We start from the raw sequence: 27,696 nt of genomic DNA, 5'->3' as shown, positions 1-27,696 counted from the left end.
ATTTGTAGATCACATTTGACAAATGTATCTTAAAATATGTATTTAACAAGTTACTGTATACATCTCCCACTTTTCCCCAAGTCAAAAGCCACAAACAGAGCCCATTATTTAACATTGCATATTTATTTAACATTTTTTGTTAATATGAAGCTGAATCTGGCCCAACAGCTGAGGAGGTCACACCTTCTGATATTTAAATGGCCACGCTGTTTTCTATTTTCTTTGGATCCATGTATGTGTATGGGACCTCCAGCCTCTCGTTTCTGGCTTTGATGTCCGCACTTAACACTTCAAGCTCTCCTTGAAAAGCCTTTATCAGCTTGCAGGGAATCTCCTCACTGAAATGGTCCTCTGGGTATTCGCCAAGAGGGACCTAATGAGATAAATTATATATTTAAAAAAACAGTTTAGACAGGTTTTAACTATTGGCAATATAATGTACAGTTGTAGTGAGCAGGATTTCTTGTCTTGCCCTAATGACATTCTGACCTACTTTACAAACTGAACATAAAGGTGATTTATATAATATTTTATAAAATCTCAGGCATTTACGAAGTCAGACGACTGCTTGCTGAGTAGCCACATGGTGGCCATTCCCTGAACTGTTGCGTTGATGTCAGGGAATGTCTGCAGCATTGTGGCCTCGCTGGTTTTCCCCTTTGTGGTTGGTGGAGGAAGTTGCAGAGAGATGGGAGTGTTGGGCATCCAGGCATCATAGTCATACTGCAAGGAATTAATGATGGACAGATTACTGCTTAATACTCTTTGAAGTCACGCCATATCAGTCAATAGGTCAGTCTGTTCACCACTTGATGGTCCACACTGATTCATGGTCCCCAGAGGATAGATCCTAATGTATAGTGATCCCTGACCTTTTACTCAGCACCACCATGAGTTTAACATTTGTTGTTTTCAATTTAACAACTTGATTTGCTAGATTGTCATTAAATCCAGTTCAGACATTCATATCGGAATCAGTTTGGTGATCCTCTGACTTTTCATCCATCGCCATCATAACATTATATTTGTCCAATCTTTATGAACAAATACCTGCAAAACTGCCATTTCCATCTATCTCAGCTGTTATTTGTTTTTGTGCCAATTACTAAATGCTTCCATGTTAATATGGTGAACTAAGATTGTGATCTTGGTAAAAAAATACTAAAAGTCAGCATGTTAGCATTTTCATTGAGTGTATTTTAGCATGTGTTGCATTTAGTGTAAAACATCACTGACTAAGTGCAGCCTCACAGACCTGTTAGCATGGCTGTTGACTTTTGTTAATGCCTTCCATCTTTCTTCAGTTCACAACTAAACTGCAACACCTCATGAACCCATCCCACAAAAATAGCAACATAATTCATCAACGGGGTAATTAAAAGGCTTCACCTGTCCACTATTCACAGCCGAGTGCTGTCCTGAGCAAGTGAAGGTCACCATGGTGACAAACTTGACCAACTCAGCCACGGTGGTAAAGTTCTGTGGAATTCCTGAGAATCAGAAGGAATAATCTGACTCAAAGACATTCAGATAAATAGTTGAGTTATGTTTGCATTATGATAATATAAATGTGCACATGAAGCATCATTTATCACCATAATGAGCTTTTTCATTAAAGCGCAAATCTTGCCCAAATGCAACCTAGGGTCTTTTTGTGAATGTCTGAGTCAAACTTTTGTTTAAAAGCATATTTAGGTCAGAAACACCACTTTGAAGATTTACTGTATTTTAGTTTTTTGGTCAAATGGCCTTTTGAAAGGGAGTGCTAGGGGCACTTTTATGCTTGCCTCAAAATAGCCATTTTTAAAACACTTACAGCTTGACACGACAGGATACTTTGCTCGAAGTATCACCAGGGGATCTACACCTTAACTACACTGGTCCAGAAGGGATATACTGAGTCTGTGGCTTGACTTATTTGGATATCGACTCGTTCTGACGGCCAAGGTGGTAGCGGCTGGAAACAACGAGAGCAGCTGTGAGTTGTTCAAAACCTTAGTAAACTCCGGGTACACAATGTCAATGCTTGCGTTAAGGTGTAGAGGCCCTGGTGAAACTTTGAGCAAAGTTTCATGTTGTGTCGAGCCTTCTTAGTGGTTTAATAGTAGCCATTTTGATTGAGGCTAGCATAAAAGTGCCCCTAGCTGTCCCATTCAAAAGGCCATTTGACCGAAAATATGGTAAATCTTAATTGACGCTTCTGTCCTAAATATGCTATTAAACTAAAGTTTGACTCTGGTACATTCACAAAAAGACCATATGTTGCATTTCAGTGAGAGTTACGCTTTAAAGCTCACCTGTGCCTGTTTGGGAAAGAAATCCATGTTCAAAAATGTCTGAAATCCACTTCTGCAGTTCAGAGTCTTTCTGGACCTCAGCATCATTCTTGTAGTAGAAGCTGAGCACTCCCTGCACAAACCTTTGAGGAATGTAGATAGGTGAAATATAAAAACACATTCCTAGTTGATATACATAGTTATGTTTGATTAGTAATTAATACCTTTAAATTATGGACCAGAAACCCCACACAAATGTTGGCCGACTCAAAATTATTCAGGAGAAATTGAACAAAGTTACATTAGAGAACAAAAAGCTCGCTACTAAAGAGGGCAGCATTTTGGGCTCGTCCCCCCCCCCAATATGGGGACACCTGTACTACCTTTGAATGATATCCCAAAGCTTGAGCCCATCATCCCTGTAGTAGAAGTTCGGCAGAGCCTCCACACCACGCTCAGCAATGTCCTCTGGTATGCAGAGGGAGCTGTAAGTCATTGAGGACAGTGATCTCTCCAGGATTGTCATCACACCCTCTCCACCAGGAGCTGCAAACTAGATGTCAGGTAAGGAATGTAGTTAGACAAATACTGTAAATGACATGGGGGAAAAAACAAAAACTGTTTAGTGAGCTTCTTGGTATTTCCATACCTGTGTAAAAACTCCAGTCTCAGATATTAGTAGTCTTCGAGCTAAGTAGTTGATCTGCAGAGTGTAGCGAGTGTGGGGTATAAGGAGCTGAGGGAAAGAGTGAACTCCGTTAGTAACACTATATTAACAAAGTCTGAAATCTTGATTCTTCCTTTCCATTTAGCAGTGAGAAGTTCATGCAAAGAAACGTAATTCATCAACTTTGGAAGATTAAAAAAACCACATTGATAAAACTACAGTAAGTTGAGTATTCAGCCTTCAGTTACCTTGTACAGTGGATGCACCATTGGCACATTACGCAGCAGTGACACTGCAAACACCTCAGCCAGCAGATGAGTGCGCAGCAGGTGAACATTGAGTTCATGTGCACTGAAATCTGCACTTCTCACAAAAATCTTGGCCATCAACCAGTCGTACTCAGAATCGGTAGGAAAGAAGATGGGGTTGTCATCTGCTTGAGTCTGCTTCAGCTGCAGGAGAAGGAAGGGGGATGTGGTTTATTCAACTCATTGGATCCATTTCCAGTACTGGTTAATAATGTTAAAGACTGTTCTGTAATTGTTGAATGTTGTTGCCCATTTACTATAGGTTTCATCTGCTATTCAGTTAGGAAATTCATATTTTCAGTGAATCCCAGGATCAGTTGATCCTCAATCATCAATTATTTAATGGCTAACTTCTTATGTCTGACAAAAGGAAAGACGGAAGTAGGCTGTCTGGCAATTGCAATGACAATACTTTAAATATAGCTTTTTCTCTAAGCCACATTCTTCATATGCAGTATGTTTGCACTCCATTTGTGTAATTTCACTCAAGGTAGTTCTGTCTACCCTGTGTATATATACACCGTATATGACATGTACAGTATAGTAGTGCATGGCTGTCAGTCCTGGAAGAACAATTGCTCTCTAACCTAATGCTTCACTATAAGCTACATCTGAGTGCTAATCTCACCTGAATAGCAATTGGCATCAGTTTATCATCAGGTGTTTTGTGGAGTAGGATGAGGGGAGCCATCAAGTACTGCTTCTTCCCATTGATGGTGTTTGCTTTCACTCCATCCAAAAGCTTGTAGTCACACAGGAATATGTTGCCGTTCTGTTTGAAAGTTTAGTGAGGATGAGAAACTATTTGACTCACATGCATACAGTGTGGATATTACATACACTAAGCAAACATTCAACATGCAATTCTTAAACATGTCACGGGGCAGAACAAGATTGTTGCAAATACTAAGGTCAATTAAGATCAGGATATTCACCTCCATTTCATTTCTCAAGCTACCCTGACCATGACGGAAGACCATGTCGTCAGTGACAGGAAAGTTATGGGGCACAGATGAACAACGTCGGATCAACATGGGGTTGAGACCATTTAGATACTGGTAAGCAAAAAATGCATCCTCCTTCCAATGTCCCTGGACATAGTCTGGAAAATGAACAGAGTTAAACTTGACTGAATTCAAAATGTTGGTTAGAAAATGTTAGTGCCACTATTCAGTCCCTCCAGAAAAACGTGATTATGCGATTGCATAATTGACCTTTCACAGGAGCCATGTTGACTTGTAGTAGGAAAAGCACAGCTGAGATTGATAACCTTAATGATGGCTCAGTTCCATCAAGTGTCCCAATAAGATATTTCAGTGATTCAGCATGCACAATACCAGGACCTCTCCTAAGTGGAATGCAGCCATAGGTAATAGTTTTGAATACACCTGTGCTTTTCCTACTATAACAGGTCTGCCATGAAGAAGGTCAGAAGTCACTTCCCCCCATCAAACTGCAATTTTTGCAAGTTCCCACAATTATCACATAATTGCATAAATAGCCTGCATATTCCTTTGCATTTTTTTAAGAAAACATGCTGCATAATCAAGGATTTTTGCCTACAACAATTACAAAAAAACTCTGCATTTTCCTTGAATCAGCTTAGGTGTACCCTGCATGTGAAACTGAAACAAGGGAAACAATATGTTACACACGGACAAAGCATAAAATTAGGAAACCCTTTTGAGACCGAAGCCAATAAACCATTTAGTATTCAGTAGTTTTTGGGGTAGGAATGCAGTCAAATATTGGAGAAAGTACAGTTAGGCGGAGCACAACATTCTGGACCCTGTAGAAAGGCATTTTCTATGGCCCCTCCCCACATCCATCTTTTTGGGCCCTCCTCCCATGAGGGCCCTGGGTAGTCAGTCCCCGTTTTTTCCAGCAGTCCAACACCCCTGTGTACTACTATGAATACAGTAGTAAGTATTTCATGAAATGTCCATGATAGTACCTGATAGGTCAGTCCGTTTGCAGCAGAACACCCGATTGATATCATCAATGTTTGTCCAGTTCTCCTTCCTATCAGCCAGACCCTTAAGTTGCAGTTCAGTCAACCTTGAAAACAAGAGTAACTTCATTATACTGCCTTAAATAGCATTGATAGTCAGGTACATAGTAACAGATTTGACAGATTTTGAGGAACTCACCCGCTGGCTGCAGTGTAGCGAAACTCCGTGTCCTTAGTAAAGGAGAAGCGGACCTCACAAGGCAAAGAATGAGCGTCCTTTGCCTTCATGCAGTGGGGCATTCCCTTCGCATACACATCCCAGCTGGAATAAATATAGAAGAACAGAGATGTGAGGAACTTTCGACTACATACCAGTGGAACTGCCATTTCTCTAGGAATAATGTGCCGTCCTTGACATTCATTTATTTATGTAATATTTGTGGAAAACTCCCTGCTGGACCGATGAGCAGACTTCACTCCTTGGACTCACGCATTTGCGCAACTTCGCCATTTCCGTTGTAGTTTGCTGCAGACACGAGTACAGCTGCTCTAAAGTTGCACGTTACTTATATAGCATTCTGTTGCCGTGTGAGTTATTGAGAACGCAAGTGCACAATTTTATGTCCACGCCAGTGTTGCATGTATCTTTGTTTGTGTAGCTAACATAACAGTATTTTCTTTACTATAGTTCAGATTGCATGCTTACGTCTACTGTAATATTAGGAGCTTACTGCAAATATGTCACTCCGAAGTAATAGTTAATTCTTTGATTCATGGATGAAGGTTAGCCCAGTGTTGTACATTCGTTCATTACAATCCTGCTGAGGATTAGTTCAGCTGTTGCACTAGCAATGCTGTTGCTGGTTTAATTGTTGAAGCGCCGCTGGTCTATCACATGACTATTGCACCTATATGTAGCAGTTATGGTAATTTGTGGTCTTACAGTGCCATCTAGTGGCCAATAGATGTAACTGCACAATGAAACCTACAGCCTATTACTACATTGGAATTTATTGATTTCCATTACTATCCAGTATTATTTGGTTGTTTGCACAGCAACTATTACATAGCAATTATGTATATTGCAGTGAGTTGTTGCTTATTATTAAGCAACAAGCACTGTATTCACCTGCTGGAATAGGATGTCAATAAATCTGTTGAACTAAACCAAAGGTTGCAGCGACTCTTACCGGAGTCAGCTCGGGTAGCGCCAGCACATTACGCACTTCAATTTTGCAGCATATGTTATAGTAAAATGCATTTAAATAAACCCTGACAGGTGTAACAACGTCATATTGGGGTTCATTTATCACTGTGTGCCATAAATGTATATTAACCAAAAGGTGGAGGAGGTTTGGAGGCATGTTAGTTTTGGAGTGCATGAAATAAAAATGTGTTGTTCTGAGCTCTCACCAATAGTCCTTCTCTCTTTGATCCAGTTCCACCTGCCGACTGGACCTGCGAAGAGAATTGTTGTCCTCGAAGACTCTCAGAGCTTGGAGAAAGAACCACAACAGTTTGAATTTGTTTATACACAGTATAATGTTGAAATGAATTTACTCCAGCCTCCTCATAGACCGGCTTTCAGAACGTGTCTTCATTTTATGTCTTCTGTAGTCAGTGAACAGCGTACAGAATGCTAAGCTAATTACCACAAACCTGTTCCCTCTCGGAAGAGGTGCACCTTGCTGTCAGTGATCCAGCGGTAGATGGGAAAGTTGTAGGTAGCTCCCTCAGGAGATTTCACTTGCACCTTGGCGGGGAACCAAGCATCTTCAGGGAACAGTGGGAGACACTGTTTGTCCAGCTCTATCAGGACCAGCTTTCCAATGGAGACAGGGCAGGATATCAACTGGAGTAATGAAATAAAACATTACATGTTTGTACAACATACATTACAAAGAAACTTAAAATTGCAAAAATCATGCAACGTCAAATATGCTGAACTGCTTCAAGTGCTACTGTGACAACTTCAGCCATGCTTTAGTTGGTAGAAGCATTGCGCCTCATTCACCAATATCTTCCTAAGTTTTCTCTTAAATATGTTCTTAAGAAAGTTTCTAAGAGACGTTTACCTCAGATTCATGACGTGTTCTAAACAGAATTGGTCGCACCTGTGTTCTTAGGATTGATGAATCCCACGTCTTCGTAACTGACAGCGCGTGCCAGTTGTTCCTAATTAGCATAAGAAAACTCACCGCAAATTCCTATATAACGACATGACACTTCCTGTGCACCTCCTGGGAAGAGGCAGAGTGGCGGTGGATAAAGTACTAAATCTCAAGTAAAAGTACAAATAAGAGACATATTTACTTTAGTTAAAGTTTAAGGTGTCTACTACCACAAACAAGGCCTGGCTTTTTAAAGAAGTTCCTATCCTAACCAGCATAAAACGGAAAACTAATCAGAAAATGTAACGGAACGTTGTAGAAATGTAGGGAGTAGAAAATATAAAAATTGCTGCAAAATGTAACAAATTAAAAGTCAAAAGTAGGCTATGCACTATGGAGTCTACTCAAGTAAAGTATAGATACGTTAAAAAAATATAAACATTCTACCACTGCATTTTGGCCATATAAACGGCGATCAACCACCAAATAACGCAGAATTTAATCAGTTTAATTGCTGATGTAAATTGCAGCGTTAGTGCTTTGCATAATATGAATTTTTTTTTCCAACAAATCAGAAATACATTACAATACTATCATTGTAAACTGTAGAATTAAATAAAATACAGTAAGCAATCATTTGGAGCAAACTGTCATCACCCAAATGTGCGTGAGAGTGCTTTTCAGTTTTCTTAATATTGTTCTTAATTAAAAACAAATCAAAGTTAAGAAAACATTAATGAAAGCCAGAATCTTCGTAAAAAGTGCGTAAGAAGGGTTAAGAACACATTTCTTCACAAGAACGGTTGGTGAATGAAGCCCATTGCCAGTTTCTTGTCTTTGCCTTACTAACTCATGTCAATTCAGACACTGAACTCTACATTTAATTGAATGTAAAAGGGTGATAAAGGGTAAAGGGTAAAAATGTAACTTGTGCAATTGATAATAGTATTTGATGTGAATAAAATACCATATAGGCAACCTTGAGGAATCATGTAATACATTTAAACGGAGAGAGGGATATTTCAGACTCACTGTTCCACTGGTGAAGGGTAGTAAAGCTTCTTTGAGCCACGTGCGTTTGCTCTCCCCATCTGTGCCCACCAGCTTAACGAAGACATTGTTAAAAGTGGCGGCATAGTCGACATTGCCGGTGGATACGGTCACTTCATAATTCGCCATTTTCACTCTGGAAAACAGCAGGCTCCTGGTGGGAAAAGATCAGTAATGACCTCTGGTACGTGTGTGTGTGTTTCCTCTGCTCTCTTGTGTCCTGATCCAGGTACCACCCCTTTCATCTGACAGGTCAGGCACACCTGCAGCGCTTCAGCAATCAGGGCTACTGACATTTGGCGCGTCCATGCCACCTGGGAATAACAGGGACCGCCCCCGTGATTACGTTGTTTTTCCGACTGGCAGCGGTCACCTGGTTTGGATGCGTGTTCTTCTTCTTCTTCTGTTATATTGGCGTTTGGCATAACAACTTTTTGTTTGCATGACTGCCACCAACGGTTGGCCGTAGCCGAGAGCATCAGAGGTCCGTTCCAGGTAGGAGGTTTAACAAACTCTGAGTCTAACCCTGATGTCTGAGTTGATTTACCCTGCGATGGGAAACTCTGAGTTCCCAGCAAACATTGGTCCGACGGCAACGTTGTGTCCCTGGCCAAAAATAGTCGCGGTAGGACGGCATAAATCGGTAAAAAGATGTTACACAGAACATTTCCTAAAAATGCATTCAGATACATTTGTACATGTCAACAGTCCTCTGGGGTTGCATGTATAATTGTTATTTTTACTTTTAGCTACGTGTACTTCAACATATACCATGTTGTTAATCAGTGTAAGTGGACGTCCACTAAGTGACGTCCTTTACACGTGCATTTATAGTCCATCATGCCCCTCTATGAAATCAATTGTGATAAAGCTGCACTAAACCCTTGCATGGTTAATACTGCAATAATTAATTTAATTCGCCAAGTTTTTAAAAGGTTGTGAAGACGTCCACTGACGTCCTTTACACGTCTATAATCAAGGCTGTGGATAGTCGTCCACTGACGTCTTTTACACGTCTAGTCAAGCAAAACAGAAAAGAAACACAATTTGTATACAAAGTACATTTACTTTATGTTGTTTAAATAAATTATTAAAAATCTACTGTTGGGTAAGTACATTTTGTATTATTAGATTAACGTGCTTGAGTTTTACTTGTTTGACATGAATGAACCGAAAGAAATGATGCCCACATTGTCAACTGAAATGTACTGAGTTTGGCTAAAATTAGCTAGCTAGCAAAAGTTAGTAGGCTAAAAGTTAATTTGAACTTATACAACGGTATACCATAGTATAAAGTATGTTTAATGTTACAGTCAAAGGTGGGAAAGTGTATGTTTTAACATTGCATGCAATTGCTACGATGCACTGTACTGTTATTAAATGATTTTTTTTTTTTTTTTTTTATTTGGTTATTTTTTCTAAGGTGAAGTAATCCTACATTTTTGTCATAGAATGGGTTAGGATATATATATATATATATATATATATATATATATATATATATATATATATATATATATATATATATATATATATATATATATATATATTTTGATTTTAGCTTTTTCTAACTCCGTTTCATTCATGAAACTGGTGCAAAATCTTGTTTCATTTTTTTTTTTTTATTTAGTTATAGGACCATAAAAACATTTAGACAATAATTCAATGTTATTTTTTTCCTACTGTTTGTTTTGTTTATTATTGTAATATTCTCTTCCCTCAGATGCTGTGAAGAGGTGGAGCCCAAATTCAACTGAATCAGAAATTGATGCGGCTATGGTGGAACACTTGAAACATGCTCCAGGAAGAGTGTGGGGTTATAACAAATAACTTTTCTGGTGTAAATGATGTTTCAAAAAGATGCTACACAAAGGGAGATATTTGTGACAGTGTTATTGAACTAAATTAACGGAATTGAGCTAAAACTGAATTTGTTTTGTAATGAACACGTTTTTCCTGTTTCCCGGGTGAATCTGTATTGAATAAACCGTAAAATAAATAAATGTGATTTGGAATTTTGTGGCTTTTTAGTTCATCCCGTTACTTTATGATCATTTGTAATGAACTACTAAAATGAAAATAAGAACAGTTTATTTTACAGTGTCCTTGTTACATGTAGTTAGTGTAATAACTATAAATTATGCATAATTACATGCAATAAACCTTAACCCTATATTCAGATGCAATTAATTATATTAAGAACTTAAATGTATAAGTAAAGTGTTGTTTGATCTACACGTGATTATAACGTGTTATAGACGTTCAGGTATGACTGGACCGATTTTGGACCTTTTTAGAACCTTTGTCAAGTTTAGATGTGTAAACGTCAAGATCGTCGTTCACGATTTAACACAATGGGTGTATGATTTTTTTAATATGCAGGCTTATAGCCTACACTTATGCAGAAACACACCTTATAAACATCCAGAAGAAGACTAATTCTGGCGTCCAGGGACGCGCAGAAAAGACGTGGAATTCACAGCCAGAAAAGACGTGGAATTCACGGCCAAGTGACGTCAAAGACGTCGGTTCAACTTTCATTTTGGAACTATTTTTCAACCATGACGGGACGTCTCGGACGGACGTCTTTTCAACGGTCATTAAACGTCCAAATGTTTGCTGGGATATGTTGAAGTACACGTAGCTAAAAGTAAAAATAACAATTATACATGTAACCCCACAGAACTGTTGACATGTACAAATGTATCTGAATGCATTTTTAGGAAATGTTCTGTGTAACATCTTTTTACCGATTTATGCCGTCCTACCGCGACTATTTTTGGCCAGGGACACAACGTTGCCGTCGGACCAATGTTTGCTGGGCTGATGCTCTCGGCTACGGCCAACCGTTGGTGGCAGTCATGCAAACAAAAAGTTGTTATGCCAAACGCCAATATAACAGAAGAAGAAGAACACGCATCCCGACCGCTGCCAGTCGGAAAAACTATGTAGACCTAATCACGGGGCGGTCCCTATTATTCCCAGGTGGCATGAACGCGCCAAATGTCAGTAGCCCTGATTGCTGAAGCGCTGCAGGTGTGCCTGACCTGTCTGATGAAAGGGGTGGTACCTGGATCAGGACACAAGAGAGCAGAGGAAACACACACACACGTACCAGAGGTCATTACTGATCTTTTCCCACCAGGAGCCTGCTGTTTTCCAGAGTGAAAATGGCGAATTATGAAGTGACCGTATCCACCGGCAATGTCGACTATGCCGCCACTTTTAACAATGTCTTCGTTAAGCTGGTGGGCACAGATGGGGAGAGCAAACGCACGTGGCTCAAAGAAGCTTTACTACCCTTCACCAGTGGAACAGTGAGTCTGAAATATCCCTCTCTCCGTTTAAATGTATTACATGTTTCCTCAAGATTGCCAATATGGTATTTTACTCACATCAAATACTGTCATCAATTGAACAAGTTGGATTTTTCTCCACCCTCTTACATTTAATTCAATTAAATGTAGGCCAGGTGAATGGAATGAGCAGGTAATACAAAACAGCAGGTAGTGGCAGAATTCAGTGTCTGAATTGACATGAGAGTTCACCAACCGTTCTTACGAAATGTGTTCTTAAACCCTTCTTACGCACTTTTTACGAAGATTCTGGCAGTCACAAATTTTTTATTAACTTGGATTTGTTCTTAACTAAGAACATTTACGAACAACATCTATGAACACTGAAAAGCACTCTTACGCATATTTGAGTGATGACAATTTGCTCCAAATTATTGGTTACTGCATTTTATTTAATTCTAGTCGTTTACCATGATCGTATTGTGCTGTACTGTATTTCTGATGATTTGTTGAGAAAAAAATCACGTTATGCAAAAAACACTAACGCTGCAATTTACATCAGCAATTAAACTGATTAAATCCTGCGTTATTTGGTGGTTGGTTGCTATTTATAGGGCCAAAATGCAGTGGTAGAATGTAACAAAGTACAAATTCTTCGTAACTGTACTTAAGTACATTTTTCACGTATTTTTACTTAAGCAGACCCAATAGTGCATTGCCTACTTTTGACTTATACTTTGTTACGGTTTGCAGCAGTTATCTATACTTTCTACTCTAGTACATTTCTACAACGTTCCGTTACATTTTCTGATTAGTTTCCCCCCCAGTGAAGTTTGGTTACCGTAGATATATATGGGGCACCGCTGATCCAAGCCGGCTCCGGTGCTGCAGAGCAGATTTTTTTTTTTAAATCCTAGTTGCCTCTCTACAGCGTTGTTTACTCCTCCGCCAGGCAGCGTAAGACGCGTTCATATCTTATTTATTTGGCTGGACCTCTTCACATCTCCATGTCCGCTGCTTCACACACTTTATTTGCTTACTTGCATGGTTAAAGAAAATAAAATGCATCGTGAATAAAACCAACCGCATTCCGATGCTAACAACACATTTCCGTTTTATGCTGGTTAGGATAGGAACTTCTTTGAAAAGCCAGGCCATGTTTGTGGTAGTAGACACCTTAAACTTGTACTAAAGTAAAGGTCTCTTATTTGTACTTTTACTTGAGATTTAGTACTTTCTCCACCGCGACTCTGCCTCTTCCCAGGAGGTGCACAGGAAGTGTCATGTCGTTATATGGGAATTTGCGGTGAGTTTTCTTATGCTAATTAGGAACAACTGGCACGCGCTGTCAGTTACGAAGACGTGGGATTCATCAATCCTAAGAACACAGGTGCGACCAATTCTGTTTAGAACACGTCTCTTAGAAACTTCTCTTAAAAACTTTCTTAAGAACATATTTAAGAGAGAACTTATGAAGATATTGGTGAATGAGGCGCAATGCTTCTACCAACTAAAGCATGGCTGAAGTTGTCACAGTAGCATTTGAAGCAGTTAAGCATATTTGACGTTGCATGATTTTTGCAATTCTGTTTCTTTGTAATGTATGTTGTACAAACATGTAATATTTTCTTTTATTACTCCAGTTGATATCCTGCCCTGTCTCCATTGGAAAGCTGGTCCTGATAGAGCTGGACAAACAGTGTCTCCCACTGTTCCCTGAAGATGCTTGGTTCCCCGCCAAGGTTCAAGTGAAATCTCCTGAGGGAGCTACCTACAACTTTCCCATCTACCGCTGGATCACTGACAGCAAGGTGCACCTCTTCCGAGAGGGAACAGGTTTGTGGGAATTAGCTTAGCATTCTGTACGCTGTTCACTGACCACAGAAGACATAAAATGAAGACACGTTCTGAAAGCCGGTCTATGAGGAGGCTGGAGTAAATTCATTTCAACATTATACTGTGTATATACAGTATAAACAAATTCAAACTGTTGTGGTTCTTTCTCCAAGCGCTGAGAGTCTTCGAGGACAACAATTCTCTTGGCAGGTCCAGTCGGCAGGTGGAACTGGATCAAAGAGAGAAGGACTATTGGTGAGAGCTCAGAACAACACATTTGTATTTCATGCCTCCAAACCTCCACCTTTGGTTAATATACGTTCATGGCACACAATGATAAATGAACCCCAATATGACATTGTTACATCTGCCAGGGTTTATTTAAATGGCTATGTACTCTGGTAAGACTCTCTGCAACCTTTGGTTTAGTTAAACAGATTTATTGACCTCCTATTCCAGCTGGTGAATACAGTGCTTGTTGCTTGTGATAGTATGTGTTTGGGTGTAGTTTTCCATAAAATGAAGAAATACAGAATATGTAAATATAACCTGTACATAAAGAATACACATGTATATAGACTACAGATCAATAAGCAAAAACTCACTGCAATATACATAATTGCTATGTAATAGTTGCTGTGCAAACAACCAAATAATACTGGATAGTAATGGAAATCAATAAACCAAATAATACTGGATAGTAATGGATATCAATAAATTTCAATGTAGTAATAGGCTGTAGGTTTCATTGTGCGGTTACATCTATTGGCCACTAGATGGTGCTGTAAGACCACAAATTACCATAACAGCTACATACAGGTGCAATAGTCATGTGATAGACCAGCGGCGCTTCAACAATTAAACCAGCAACAGCATTGCTAGTGCAACAGCTGAACTAATCCTCAGCAGGATTGTAATGAACAAATGTACAACACTGGGCTAACCTTCATCCATGAATCAAAGAATTAACTATTACTTCGGAGTGACATATTTGCAGTAAGCTCCTAATATTACAGTAGACGTAAGCATGCAATCTGAACTATAGTAAAGAAAATACTGTTATGTTAGCTACACAAACAAAGATACATGCAACACTGGCGTGGACATAAAATTGTGCACTTGCGTTCTCAATAACTCACACGGCAACAGAATGCTATATAAGTAACGTGCAACTTTAGAGCAGCTGTACTCGTGTCTGCAGCAAACTACAACGGAAATGGTGAAGTTGCGCAAATGCGTGAGTCCAAGGAGTGAAGTCTGCTCATCGGTGCAGCAGGGAGTTTTCCACAAATATTACATAAATAAATGCATGTCAAGGACGGCACATTATTCCTAGAGAAATGGCAGTTCCACTGGTATGTAGTCCAAAGTTCCTCACATCTCTGTTCTTCTATATTTATTCCAGCTGGGATGTGTATGCGAAGGGAATGCCCCACTGCATGAAGGCAAAGGACGCTCATTCTTTGCCTTGTGAGGTCCGCTTCTCCTTTACTAAGGACACGGAGTTTCGCTACACTGCAGCCAGCGGGTGAGGTCCTCGAAATCTGTTACTATGTACCTGACTATCAATGCTATTTAAGGCAGTATAATGAAGTTACTCTTATTTTCAAGGTTGACTGAACTGCAACTTAAGGGTCTGGCTGATAGGAAGGAGAACTGGACAAACATTGATGATATCAATCGGGTGTTCTGCTGCAAACGGACTGACATATCAGGTACTATCATGGACGTTTCATGAAGTACTTACTACTGTATTCATAGTAGTACACAGGGGTGTTGGACTGCTGGAAAAAAATGGGGACTGACTACCCAGGGCCCTCATGGGAGGAGGGCCCAAAAAGATGGCTGTGGATGTGGGGAGGGGCCCATAGAAAATGCTTTTCTACAGGGTCCAGAATGTTGTGCTCCGCCTAACTGTACTTTCTCCGATATTTGACTGCATTCCTCCCCAAAAACCTACTGAATACTAGTTTATTGGCTTCAGTATCAAAAGTGACTGAAGTAAATGTGTCTAAACTTGTAAGGGTTTCCTAATTTTATGCTTTGTCAATGTGTAACATATTGTTTCCCTTGTTTCAGTTTCACATGCAGGGTACACCTAAGCTGATAATCTTTCATTCAAAGAAAATGCAGAGTTTTTTTGTGATTGTTGTAGTCAAAAATCCTTGATTATGCAGCGTATTTTCTTAAAAAAATGCAAAGGAATATGCGGGCTATTTATGCAATTATGTGATAATTGTGGGAACTTGAAAAAATTGCAGTTTGATGGGGGGGGGAAAGTGATTTCTGACATTTTTCATGGCAGACCTTTTACTGTCTCATAGTACGAAAAGCACAGGTGTATTCAAAACCATTACTGATGGCTGCATTCCACTTAGGAGAGGTCCTGGTATTGTGCATGCGGAATCACTGAACTAGCTTACTGGGACACTTGACGGAACTGAGACATTGCTAAGGTTATCCATCTCAACTGTGCTTTTCCTACTATGACAAGTCAACATGGCTTGTGTGAAAGGTCAATTATGCGATCACATAATCGCGTTTTTCTGGAGGGACTGAATAGTGGCGGAGTAAGATTTTCCAACAAACATTTTGAATTCAGTCAAGTTTAACTCTGTTCATTTTCCAGACTATGTCCAGGAACATTGGAAGGAGGATGCATTTTTTGCCTACCAGTATCTAAATGGTCTCAACCCCATGTTGATCAGACGTTGCTCATCTCTGCCCCATAACTTTCCTGTCACTGACGACATGGTCTTCCGTCATGGTCAGGGTAGCTTGAGAAATGAAATGGAGGTGAATATCCTGATCTTAATTGACCTTAATATTTGCAACAATCTTGTTCTGCCCCATGACATGTTCAATTAAGAATTACATGTTGAATGTTTGCTTAGTGTATGTAATGTCCACACTGTATGCATGTGAGTCAAATAGTTTCTCATCCTCACTAAACTTTCAAACAGAACGGCAACATATTCCTGTGTGACTACAAGCTTTTGGATGGAGTGAAAGCAAACACCATCAATGGGAAGAAGCAGTACTTGATGGCTCCCCTCATCCTACTCCACAAAACACCTGATGATAAACTGATGCCAATTGCTATTCAGGTGAGATTAGCACTCAGATGTAGCTTATAGTGAAGAATTAGGTTAGGGAGTAATCCTTCTTCCAGGACTGACAGCCATGCGCTACTATCCTGTACATGTCACCCTGTTTTTAAACTGGGTACACAGAACTACTTTTAGTAAAATTACACAAATGGAGTGCAGACATAATGCATATGAAGAATGTGGTTTAGAGAAAGCTATATTCAAAGTATTTTCGTTGCAGTTGCCAGACAGCCTACTTTCCTTTTGTCAAAGACATAAGAAGTTGGCCATTAAATAATTGATTGAGGATCAACTGATCCTGGAATTCAATAAAATATGAATTTCCTCTTAAGGGATCAACTAACTGAATAGCAGATGAAACCTATAGTAATGGGGCAACAGCATTCAACAATTACAGAACATTGTTTAACATTATTAACTAGTACTTGAAATGGATCCAATGAGTTGAATAAACTACATCCCCCTTCCTGCTCCTGCAGCTGAAGCAGACTCCAGCAGATGACAACCCCATCTTCTTTCCTACCGATTCTGAGTACGACTGGTTGATGGCCAAGATTTTTGTGAGAAGTGCAGATTTCAGTGCACATGAACTCAATGTTCATCTGCTGCGCACTCATCTGCTGGCTGAGGTGTTTACAGTGTCACTGCTGCGTAATGTGCCAATGGTGCATCCACTGTACAAGGTAACTGAAGGCTGAATACTCAACTTACTGTAGTTTTATCAAGTTGGGTTTTTTAATCTTCCAAAGTTGATGAATCATGTTTCTTTGCAAGAACTTCTCACTGCTAAATGGAAAGGAAGCATCAAGATTTCAGACTTTAACATACTGTTACTAACAGAGTTCCCTCTTTCCCTCAGCTCCTTATACCCCACACTCGCTACACTCTGCAGATCAACTACTTAGCTCGAAGTCTTCTAATATCTGAGACTGGAGTTTTTACACAGGTATGGAAATACCAAGAAGCTTACCAAACAAAGTTCTTGTTTTTTTCCCATGTCCTTTACAGTATTAGTCTCTAACTACATTCCTCACCTGACTGACATCTAGTTTGCAGCTCCTGGTGGAGAGGGTGTGATGACAATCCTGGAGAGATCACTGTCCTCAATGACTTACAGCTCCCTCTGCATACCAGAGGACATTGCTGAGCGTGGTGTGGAGGCTCTGCCGAACTTCTACTACAGGGATGATGGACTCAAGCTTTGGGATATCATTCAAAGGTAGTACAGGTGTCCCCATATGGGGGGGGGAAAAGGAGCCCAAAATGCTGCCCTCTTTAGTAGCGAGCTTTTTGTTCTCTAATGTAACTTGGTTCAATTTCTCCTGAATAATTTTGAGTCGGCCAACATTTGTGTAGGGTTTCCGGTCCATAATTTAAAGGTATTAACTACTAATCAAACATAACTATGTATATCTCAACTAGGAATGTGTTTTTTATATTTCATCTATCTACATTCCTCAAAGGTTTGTGCAGGGAGTGCTCAGCTTCTACTACAAGAATGATGCTGAGGTCCAGAAAGACTCTGAACTGCAGAAGTGGATTTCAGACATTTTTGAACATGGATTTCTTTCCCAAACAGGCACAGGTGAGCTTTAAAGCGTAACTCTCGCCAAAATGCAACCTAGGGTCTTTTTGTGAATGTACCAGAGTCAAACTTTAGTTTAAAAGCATATTTAGGACCGAAGCGTCACTTAAGATTTACTGTATTTTCGGTCAAATGGCCTTTTTGGATGGGACAGCTAGGGGCACTTTTATGCTAGCCTCAAAATAGCTATTTTTAAACTACTACGAAGGCTTGACACAACATGAAACTTTGCTCAAAGTTTCACCAGGGGCTCTACACCTTAACAACGGCATTGACAACATTGTGTACCCAGAGTTTACTAAAAGGTTTTGAACGTCAAAATGAGTCTATATCAAAATAAGTCAAGCCACAGATTCAGTATATCCCTTGTGGACCAGTGTAGTTAAGGGGTAGAGCCCCTGGTGATACTTCGAGCAAAGTCTCCTGTCGTGTCGAGCTTTTAGTGTTTTTAAATGGCTATTTTGAGGCTAGCATAAAAGTGCCCCTAGCACTCCCTTTTTTAAAGGCCATTTGACCAAAAAACTAAAATACAGTAAATCTTCAAAGTGGTGTTTCTGTCTTAAATATGCTTTTTAAACAAAAGTTTGACTCAGGTACACTCGCAAAAAGACCCTATGTTGCATTTGGGCAAGATTTGCGCTTTAATAAAAAAGCTCATTATGGTGATAAATGATGGTTCATGTGCACATTTATATTATCATAATGCAAACATAACTCAACTATTTATCTGGATGTCTTTGAGTTAGATTATTCCTTCTGATTCTCAGGAATTCCACAGAGCTTTACCGGCGTGGCGGAGTTGGTCAAGTTTGTCACCATGGTGATCTTCACTTGCTCAGGACAGCACTCAGCTGTGAATAATGGACAGGTGAAGCCTTTTAATTACCCCGTTGATGAATTATGTTGCTATTTTTGTGGGATGGGTTCATGAGGTGTTGCAGTTTAGTTGTGAACTGAAGAAAGATGGAAGGCATTAACAAAAGTCTACAGCCATGCTAACAGGTCTGTGAGGCTGCACTTAGTCACAGTGATGTTTTACACTAAATGCAACACATGCTAAAATGCGAACATGCTGACTTTTAGTATTTGTTTACGAAGATCACAATCTTAATTCACCATGTTAACATGCAAACATTAATTGGCACAAAACGCAAATAACTGCTGAGATAGATGGAAATGGCAGTTTTGCAGGTATTTGGTCATAAAGATTGGACAAATATAATGTTATGATGGCGATGTATGAAAAGTCAGAGGATCACCAAACTGATTCCAATATGAATGTCTGAACTGGATTTAATGACAATCTAGCAAATCAAGTTGTTAAATTGAAAACTACTAATGTTAACCTCATGGTGGTGCTGAGTAAAAGGTCAGGGATCACCAAAGTCATTAGGATCTATCCTCTGGGGACCATGAATCAGTGTGGACCATCAAGTGGTGAACGGACTGACCTATTGACTGATATGGCGTGACTTCAAAGAGTATTAAGCAGTAATCTGTCCATCATTAATTCATTGCAGTATGACTATGATGCCTGGATGCCCAACGCTCCAATCTCTCTGCAACTTCCTCCACCAACCACAAAGGGGAAAACCAGCGAGGCCACAATGCTGCAGACATTGCCTGACGTCAACGCAACAGTTCAGGGAATGGCCACCATGTGGCTACTCAGCAAGCAGTCATCTGACTTCGTAAGTGCCTGAGATTTTATAAAATATTATAAACTACCTATATGTTCAGTTTGTTAAGTAGGTCAGTATCTCATTAGGGCAAGACATCCTGTTTGAGCTACAGAAAGAAATCATGCTCACTACAACTGTACTTTATATTGCCAGTAATTTAAGTTCAAAAATTTCTAAACTGTTTTTTTTAAATATCATTTATCTCATTAGGTCCCTCTTGGCCAATACCCAGAGGACCATTTCAGTGAGGAGATTCCCTGTAAGCTGATAAAGGCTTTTCAAGGAGAGCTTGAAGTGTTAAGTGCGGACATCAAAGCAAGAAAGAGGCTGGAGGTCCCATACACATACATGGATCCCAAAAAGCTAGAAAACAGCGTGGCCATTTAAATATCAGGTGTGACCTCCTCAGCTGTTGGGCCAAATTCAGCTTCATATTAACAAATGTTAAATAAATATGGAATGTTCAATAATGGGCTCTAGGTGTGTCTTTTGACTTGGGAAAAGTGGGAGATGTATACAGTAACTTGTTAAATACATACAGACCCTTTCCAAAAAATTAGAATATCATGGAAAATTTTATTTCCATAATTCCATTCAAAACCTTAAACTTCCATAGCTTCAGGGCCCACAACTTAAACTATTTCAAGTATTTAGTTTTATTTATACATAATTTGGACTTCCAGCTCATAAAACTCACGAAAACAGGATTTCAAAAAATTAGAATACTGTGAAGAAATCACCATTTACTTCTAAGTTTTTGCAGAAAAAAAAGAAATTAGGATCAAATCAATCAAAATATGGTACTTTCAAAACGATACATCAATCTTCAATACTTGGTAGGGAATCCCTTTGCCTTAATCGCTGCCTCGATGCGCCGTGGCATTGAGGCAATCAGCCTTTCTAATTCTAATTTTTTGGAAAGGGTCTGTATTTTAAGATGAGTTTGTCAAATGTGAGCTACAAATTGATGGACTCACTTACCGCACAAACAAGAGACAAATCGTAAATAAGGATTTCTCTTTAGTTGGATGTGTGCGGCTATTAAAAGAGCCGTTGTTGCTGGTTTGGTCGAAGTTGGTTCCGGGTGTTTACTACTTCTTGGGCAGCAGGACAGCCTGGATATTTACTTGCATTGCATTTACATTTCGTTGCTGTAGTTGTGACATGTGCACAATGACAAAGTTGAATAAGAATACATTTAAGCCAAAGGCCAGGTATATAAGGTCCATGTGTTCATCACATTATTATACAGGAAATTTATTTACAAGGAAATCTAAATTAATCAGCAGACCAGAAACTCCTGTTCTGAGAAGTAAAATGACTCAATGGAGTCTGGTTCAGCTCACCGTGATGTTATCTCACTGCTGCCATCTTGTGTTGAACAGTGCATTACAAGTGACTTCATTACAGCAACAATGAACCTGTGTGAAACTAGATATCGTTTTTAAAACCAATTGTATCACAGTGATAAAAAGTGAAGTCTGTATCCTGAAAACGAGACTAAAGGAGGCAGGTCGCTACGCCAAACTCCAGAGAAATAATGCTCAAGTCAGACTATAGGAGATTATACTACTTTGTCAGGAGGTAGGAATTCAGAAATGTTATTAGAATACAATAATATGGCACTAGCTAATGCTAGCCATCTTGTGTTCAACAGTTTAATACAAGTTACTTCATTACAGCAACAATGAACCTTGGACTGGATCACAATAATTTCAGTTAATTTTACTTTCTTGCCTTACTTGATATTATGATAAATGCCAACTAAATGTCAGGTAGGGGGAGAGCCGGCACAGTTGAACCCCTTAAATGTAATTTACAAAGCGATCGTATGGCACTGAAAGCTAATATTTTGTCACTAGCAACCTACACATGTCATCTGTCAAATACAGTTGCATTTTCAGCTTTGAACAAAACCGTTCAGGAATTATTACAGCAAAAGTGGGGCGTGTCTAATGTTTCATTCGTCCCTCCTGGTCGACGATTGAAACATTATGGGGGAACGATAGAAACATACAGTTTGAGATATATAAACTTCCCATAACTTAAATATTTTACTACATATCATGAATGGTACTCCCAAAAGGTGTTATTTTAGATTGTTGCTGGGCTATACGTCTTTGTAAATATCTGTTAACCCATTGCCGTCACCTTGAAGTGTGTATTAAGCGGTTTTTGAAATATCCACTGTGGATGATTCTGCCATTTGTATAGCTAGAATAGTAGCCTACGTTTTCCCATTTATATAATGTTTCTATTGTGGAAAATGTCGTTTCACTAGGTTTTTACGTGGGTTAGGTCACTGCACATCCAAATAAATGCCCTTAACGACCCACAGCCCATCAGTTTCCATAGGATAACATGGGAAAACTACCTGGTGGGGCCGAAATATATTTTCATCTTTCTAAAACTGCTAAATTATTGTATAAACAGATATTTGAGCATTTACTTAAAAAAAAAAGCAGTCACAGCCAGGTCGTGGACAGTTGAAACAGCGGTTTCAACCGTCCTGACATAGAGTCGAACCTTTAAATGATTATGATGATCGAAAATATTTAACCGCTAACGAAGTTTATGTTTGACCATAAAAACTCGTTTATCGCCTGTAACTCCGTGATAAAAGGAAATAACAGGAAGATATTTGGCTGATAGAAGGAGGTTAACATGATCTATGTTTTGACCTAAGGAAGTCTGTCTGTCATCAATGCACTCGGAGAAAACTGGAATGTTTCATCGGCTCTCCCATTACACAAGGCTCTAAATATTTAAAAGTACTAAACTACAGAGGCAGGACCACGTGAAATATCGTTAAAATAAATAAATAAAAAAAATAATATATATATATATATATATATATATATATATATATATATATATATATATATATAATGAACAAATAGGAAGAAAAACGCTTTGTTGTGAAGCGGCAGTTCCCACCGTTATAAATCTCCATTAAAGGTTTTTAACCCCAAAACGACACGACTGGACATGTTCAAGCAAGGTAGTGATTCCAGATTGGGCAGAAATTATTAATAAATTATTAACAACATCTGCAATCAAGGCTGTAGGCCTATGTGAAATATAAACAAAGCAGTATGATTTGTGTTGACGCCTGCGCAGTCTGCCTGTGTTGGTGACATGTCCTCTCTTACGTCCGCAGATAAGATATAAATACAGCCGGTTGGGGACCGTTGATTTCATTCGTTTCATCGACTGAACTGAAAAATGTCTGGAAGAGGAAAAGGTGGGAAGGGACTCGGTAAAGGAGGCGCCAAGCGTCACCGTAAAGTTCTCCGTGATAACATCCAGGGCATCACCAAGCCCGCCATCCGCCGTCTGGCTCGCCGCGGCGGAGTGAAGCGTATCTCCGGTCTCATCTACGAGGAGACCCGAGGTGTGCTCAAGGTGTTCCTGGAGAACGTCATCCGTGACGCCGTCACATACACCGAGCACGCCAAGAGGAAGACGGTGACCGCCATGGATGTGGTGTACGCTCTGAAGAGACAGGGCCGCACCCTGTACGGCTTTGGAGGCTAAACAACGATCTGACAACAACACAACGGCTCTTTTAAGAGCCACACACTTCTTTTAAAGACACTTCCTGATATTATGAATTGATTATAAAATGGAAACACTTATCATGATAGCCTACTGCTGCTGGCAAATCCTATATTTAGTGCCATACTATACCAATCCTCACTACGAATATGCTTTGTTTCTTTAGTTTCTCGAAGTTTCTTGTTTAACCCTTGTGTTGTCCTCCCGGTTGACCCGGGGCCTGTTTCACAAAAGCAGAATATCTAAATCCAGGATAATTGATAAAGCGAGGCTTAACCTAGTCTAATCTGTGCATCCTGGCTTGGTGCGTTTCACGAAGGCCAAGCCAGGCTGAGGAGGAGAGACTAGGAGCTGAGGAGGAGAGACTAGGAGCTGAGGAGGAGAGACTAGGAGCTGAGGAGGAGAGACTAGGAGCTGAGGAGGAGAGACTAGGTCGAGCCAGGCTGAACTAATTCAGATAGGTGCGCGTCCACGGCTTTCCTCAAAAGACCGCGAGGTCGATCACAGATTTCCTGATGCCAGAATGGAGAATACGCATTGTACATAGGCTACTTTAAATAGAGTGAGCAGCAGCTTCTTGTGGAAATATGATGACGTGAAACACATTATTTGAATAAAAAGAAAATAACACGGCCGCTGTACTGAAACAGCGAGAGAAAGCTTAGCAGACGATCGCAGACCATATACATTAACTGACCTCTGCTCTGAATGGAAACCGTCATACTAGTACCATTCAATGATTAGGCTAATAATCATTTGCACAAATTAACAATTGTACGCTTTGCCTTAAAAGTAAGCAGAAGATAATGTTACTCAGGAAATTTACCATGAAGATCCATTTTCTATAACGCTAGAATATGAAGCGTAAATATCTCTTTTACTCTGTTCCTCCCTCTCTCTCACTGGCTAAAATATTAATTTCCTAAGTCATATTAACTTCCACTACTCGCTTTTAATGCAAAGTGTACAGGTGTTCGTTTTTGCAATTGACAAGTGACACATTGAATGGTTTCATTTAAGAGCAGTAGTTCATAAATGTATATTTTTAGACTATCATTTAGTCTGGCCGCTATTAACTGTCACGCTTTTTCTCGCGTTTTTTTATTTTTTATAGAGGACGAGTTTCCTTCTCTACATATGATATGCCTTGCTCCCTGGTATATATGGACATAGAAAATAAAGACACTGAAGAAATTGAACTGTAAAATCTAGAAACTATAAAGATAATAAAGTGATAAATTCCATGCACACTATAAACATGAATGGAACAGAGTATATTCATCAGTTATTTCCCCCCAGGCAAAATATAAGATCAAAAACCATTAAGGTGTCCTCTCCCTGTTGTGACATGAACGTACAGTAGCCTACATCACTAGATAGTTACTGGTCCAGTGAACTAAGTCTATAATTTGGGAGGATTGTACAGTTAGGATATGTTCTTAAAATTGTACAATCCTCCCAAATTATAGTCCCAGTTTACTGGACAACATAAATTGTGTGCTAAGAATGCCAAATACAATGTACATGGAAGCAGAACAAACATGATCCTTATTGTTAAAGAATAAAAAAAGAAATGATACATTAAAATAATTTAAGGTGCATTGGGGAACTATAGAAATGTACAGCATTGTATGTATTGCCCTTAGTAACAGACTTAATTTAAAACTCATTTGAAATTTTATCAGCCTTTTTTAATTATCTCAACAACTGCCATAATATATTCATCAAACTTCTTACAACAATATGAACAGCAGTCTTCATACAGCAATATAACAGTAACAATGACAAATTTATAATTATAAAAAAAAATAATGGTCACAACTTTAAATAATAACAGTACTTAAATGAACAGCAATATGCACCTGTTGTATTTTAATCCAGGCTGATAAGAAAAGGGTAAAACCACTGCTGAGTGAACAGAAAAGGTTCCAGGATTAAATAAATCCTGGCTGTTAGCCTGGTCAGGACCAGGCTAGCTGCACAGAATAAATCTCCATGGTGATTTATGCGCCTCCGCTTTTGTGAAACCGAATCAAGGCTTAATTCATCCAGGATAACCAGGAAATCCCGGCTTAATCCCTTATCTTGGTTTTGTGAAACAGGCCCCCGGAGAGAGCGAACACTGATTTTTCACGTTTTGTTGACTTATGTCAACGTTTTCGGCACAATTTTTTCCTTCCATTAACGCCAGTATCTTCACCACTGCAACCAACTCATTTACACTACTTGCACACTTATATTTTCGGAATTAATGGTCAATAAACCTCATCTGAAATAGCCTACCTATTTCTTGTTCAACCCATGTGTTGTCCTTCGGCTCACCGGGACCCAAAGGACAACACAATGGTTATGTACTTCCGTTTATTTTGTTGAGAATTGCTCTCTAAACCCCGTCTCTTGTAAAGTAAGTAAGAAAGTTTGTTTCTAGAGCACATTTAAACACAGTTTAAGCTGGCCAAAATGTTGTACAAACAAGCACTAAGGTGCGGTATTAACCCTTGTTTTGTCCTTTGGGTCACAAGGAACCGAAGGACCACACAAGGGTTAAGGAAAAAAAGCAGAAATTATGAATGATTGTGGCTAATCAGAGGAATAAAGGTAATGGACAATCGCAGATATGTAGTTTGCACCTTAATTGTAAGTTGCTTTGGACAAAAGCGTCAGCTAAATGTAATATAACAATAATATGTCAAAGTTTAGTCAGGATAATGGTATGAAATTGAATACAACACCCACAAATCAATGAAAGTGGAGATCAGATCCTTAATTTCACTTGTGAAGAGCATCGTATGAAACCATCCGTGTTATTTCAACGCAATACGGTTGAAATAAACTCAAATTTCTATTTAGAAACTTTGAAAACAGGGGTGGTTAAAATATTTGACTGCCTTACATCGCTGTCAGGCTGTCCTTTGCTCCAGTTTTCCACTTTGGGCCGTTCAGTCTCTCCCTGCAACAGTTGCATATTTCGGTTTATAAAAGTTTCCTCTTGTCTCCACAGTGAACGGCAATTGGCCATCACGGCCATAATCCCTCGTGTTAATTATCTTGTATTTGTTTATTCCATAAACCGCTGAAAATCTGACCCAAAAGACTAATCTGCGCCGTAATACGCTTTTCTGTAGGAATGCGTTGATAAAATATCATGTCAAAAGTTTTACATTGAGTCTTTAGACTACATTTGGTAATGTGTGTTAACATGTTTATGTCACCCTCTTGAAGTTTTGATTTGAAAATACAAAGGCGGTTTACAGAATGATAAAGGGAACAATAACAATATGGGATAAATTCCATCGTCTTCAGCGTTGTCTTGACTGGTCTCTTTTCTGATTGGACGATCACAGTTACGGTCGGTCTGGCCAATCAGGAAGAAGCTAGGTGTATATAAGGCTGCTTTCGACACCATGTTAGTACTTTTCTCTCGAACTCAACGACAGAAAAACGCGAAAAATGTCTGGTAGAGGAAAAACCGGAGGCAAAGCCAGAGCGAAGGCCAAGACCCGCTCCTCTCGTGCCGGGCTCCAGTTCCCCGTCGGCCGTGTCCACAGGCTGCTCCGCAAAGGAAACTACGCTCAGCGGGTCGGTGCCGGAGCTCCGGTGTACCTGGCGGCCGTGCTGGAGTACCTGACCGCTGAAATTCTGGAGCTGGCTGGAAACGCTGCCCGCGACAACAAGAAGACTCGGATCATCCCCCGCCATCTGCAGCTGGCCGTCCGCAACGACGAAGAGCTAAACAAGCTGCTGGGCGGAGTGACCATCGCTCAGGGCGGCGTGCTGCCCAACATCCAGGCCGTCCTGCTGCCCAAGAAGACCGAGAAGCCCGCCAAGAAATAAACACCCGGAACCGGCTTCAACCAAACTAACAACAACGGCTCTTTTAAGAGCCACACACATCCAACTAAAGAGAAATCCTTATACTTCCATGAGTTTATGTATATAACTAATCGAAATGTATTCTAAAATAACTTACAGATTCTATTTCACAGTAGCATAATTAACTAGTGAGCACACTTTACAAAATGTAATCCCGCTTGTTATGTCCTGTAATTTTACAAAAGCAGTCTGTGTACATGTATACGCCTGCACACGAGATCCTTTTACATACGGTTGTGAATTAAATATTAAATTACGAGTCACCACACATAAATGACATTAATTCTGCAGCTTGTACATAAGTATATTTAAGAAGATGTGATTGACTTATACTAGAATATTTGTGTAGCCTAAATTATAGGGAACATTACGAGGCCTACTCCTGATCAGTGC

At 39.6% G+C, this 27,696-nt stretch overlaps 4 protein-coding genes across 4 annotated transcripts; 3 read left to right on the top strand and 1 right to left on the bottom strand.

Annotated features, from left to right (window-relative positions):
• Positions 1–107: 107 nt before the first annotated feature.
• LOC114566433 (arachidonate 15-lipoxygenase B) lies at positions 108–8,593 on the bottom strand. Its single transcript, XM_028594903.1, has 14 exons — positions 8,346–8,593; positions 6,862–7,054; positions 6,616–6,697; positions 5,402–5,524; positions 5,206–5,309; positions 4,187–4,353; positions 3,880–4,023; positions 3,192–3,395; positions 2,926–3,012; positions 2,660–2,829; positions 2,298–2,419; positions 1,390–1,490; positions 553–723; positions 108–373 (listed from the first exon to the last, which is right to left on the bottom strand). Exons 1-14 carry the CDS (start codon positions 8,490–8,492, stop codon positions 194–196), a joined length of 1,995 nt encoding a protein of 664 aa, XP_028450704.1. The 5' UTR covers positions 8,493–8,593; the 3' UTR covers positions 108–193.
• A 2,833-nt stretch (positions 8,594–11,426) lies between these two features.
• On the top strand, positions 11,427–20,310 carry LOC114566434 (arachidonate 15-lipoxygenase B). Its single transcript, XM_028594904.1, has 14 exons — positions 11,427–11,680; positions 13,303–13,495; positions 13,669–13,750; positions 14,901–15,023; positions 15,107–15,210; positions 16,125–16,291; positions 16,459–16,602; positions 17,085–17,288; positions 17,465–17,551; positions 17,655–17,824; positions 18,069–18,190; positions 18,958–19,058; positions 19,711–19,881; positions 20,083–20,310. Exons 1-14 carry the CDS (start codon positions 11,534–11,536, stop codon positions 20,257–20,259), a joined length of 1,992 nt encoding a protein of 663 aa, XP_028450705.1. The 5' UTR covers positions 11,427–11,533; the 3' UTR covers positions 20,260–20,310.
• Positions 20,311–23,038: 2,728 nt separating this feature from the next.
• On the top strand, positions 23,039–23,423 carry LOC114566456 (histone H4). Its single transcript, XM_028594927.1, has one exon. It carries the CDS (start codon positions 23,098–23,100, stop codon positions 23,407–23,409), a length of 312 nt encoding a protein of 103 aa, XP_028450728.1. The 5' UTR covers positions 23,039–23,097; the 3' UTR covers positions 23,410–23,423.
• Positions 23,424–26,862: 3,439 nt separating this feature from the next.
• Positions 26,863–27,295, top strand: LOC114566446 (histone H2A). Its single transcript, XM_028594917.1, has one exon. It carries the CDS (start codon positions 26,881–26,883, stop codon positions 27,262–27,264), a length of 384 nt encoding a protein of 127 aa, XP_028450718.1. The 5' UTR covers positions 26,863–26,880; the 3' UTR covers positions 27,265–27,295.
• Positions 27,296–27,696: the final 401 nt, after the last annotated feature.

Source organism: Perca flavescens, chromosome 13 (assembly GCF_004354835.1).
Source record: "Perca flavescens isolate YP-PL-M2 chromosome 13, PFLA_1.0, whole genome shotgun sequence".
NCBI classification, from domain to species: domain Eukaryota; kingdom Metazoa; phylum Chordata; class Actinopteri; order Perciformes; family Percidae; genus Perca; species Perca flavescens.
The sequence above is the reverse complement of the archived record's forward strand: the minus strand, read 5'-3'. Positions and strand labels throughout refer to the sequence as shown.

What these genes read in the sequence shown, in the direction of transcription:
- LOC114566446 (XM_028594917.1), top strand. Translation starts at nt 26,881, where the DNA reads ATGTCTGGTAGAGGAAAAACCGGAGGCAAAGCCAGAGCGAAGGCCAAG.
- LOC114566433 (XM_028594903.1), bottom strand. Translation starts at nt 8,492, where the DNA reads ATGGCGAATTATGAAGTGACCGTATCCACCGGCAATGTCGACTATGCC. An exon ending in TACCCTTCACCAGTGGAACA is followed by an intron (nt 7,055 to 8,345) that starts GTGAGTCTGAAA and finishes TCATTACTCCAG; the next exon opens with TTGATATCCTGCCCTGTCTC. An exon ending in CAAACGGACTGACCTATCAG is followed by an intron (nt 4,354 to 5,205) that starts GTACTATCATGG and finishes TTCATTTTCCAG; the next exon opens with ACTATGTCCAGGGACATTGG.
- LOC114566434 (XM_028594904.1), top strand. Translation starts at nt 11,534, where the DNA reads ATGGCGAATTATGAAGTGACCGTATCCACCGGCAATGTCGACTATGCC. An exon ending in CAAACGGACTGACATATCAG is followed by an intron (nt 15,211 to 16,124) that starts GTACTATCATGG and finishes TTCATTTTCCAG; the next exon opens with ACTATGTCCAGGAACATTGG. An exon ending in TGATGCCAATTGCTATTCAG is followed by an intron (nt 16,603 to 17,084) that starts GTGAGATTAGCA and finishes CTGCTCCTGCAG; the next exon opens with CTGAAGCAGACTCCAGCAGA.
- LOC114566456 (XM_028594927.1), top strand. Translation starts at nt 23,098, where the DNA reads ATGTCTGGAAGAGGAAAAGGTGGGAAGGGACTCGGTAAAGGAGGCGCC.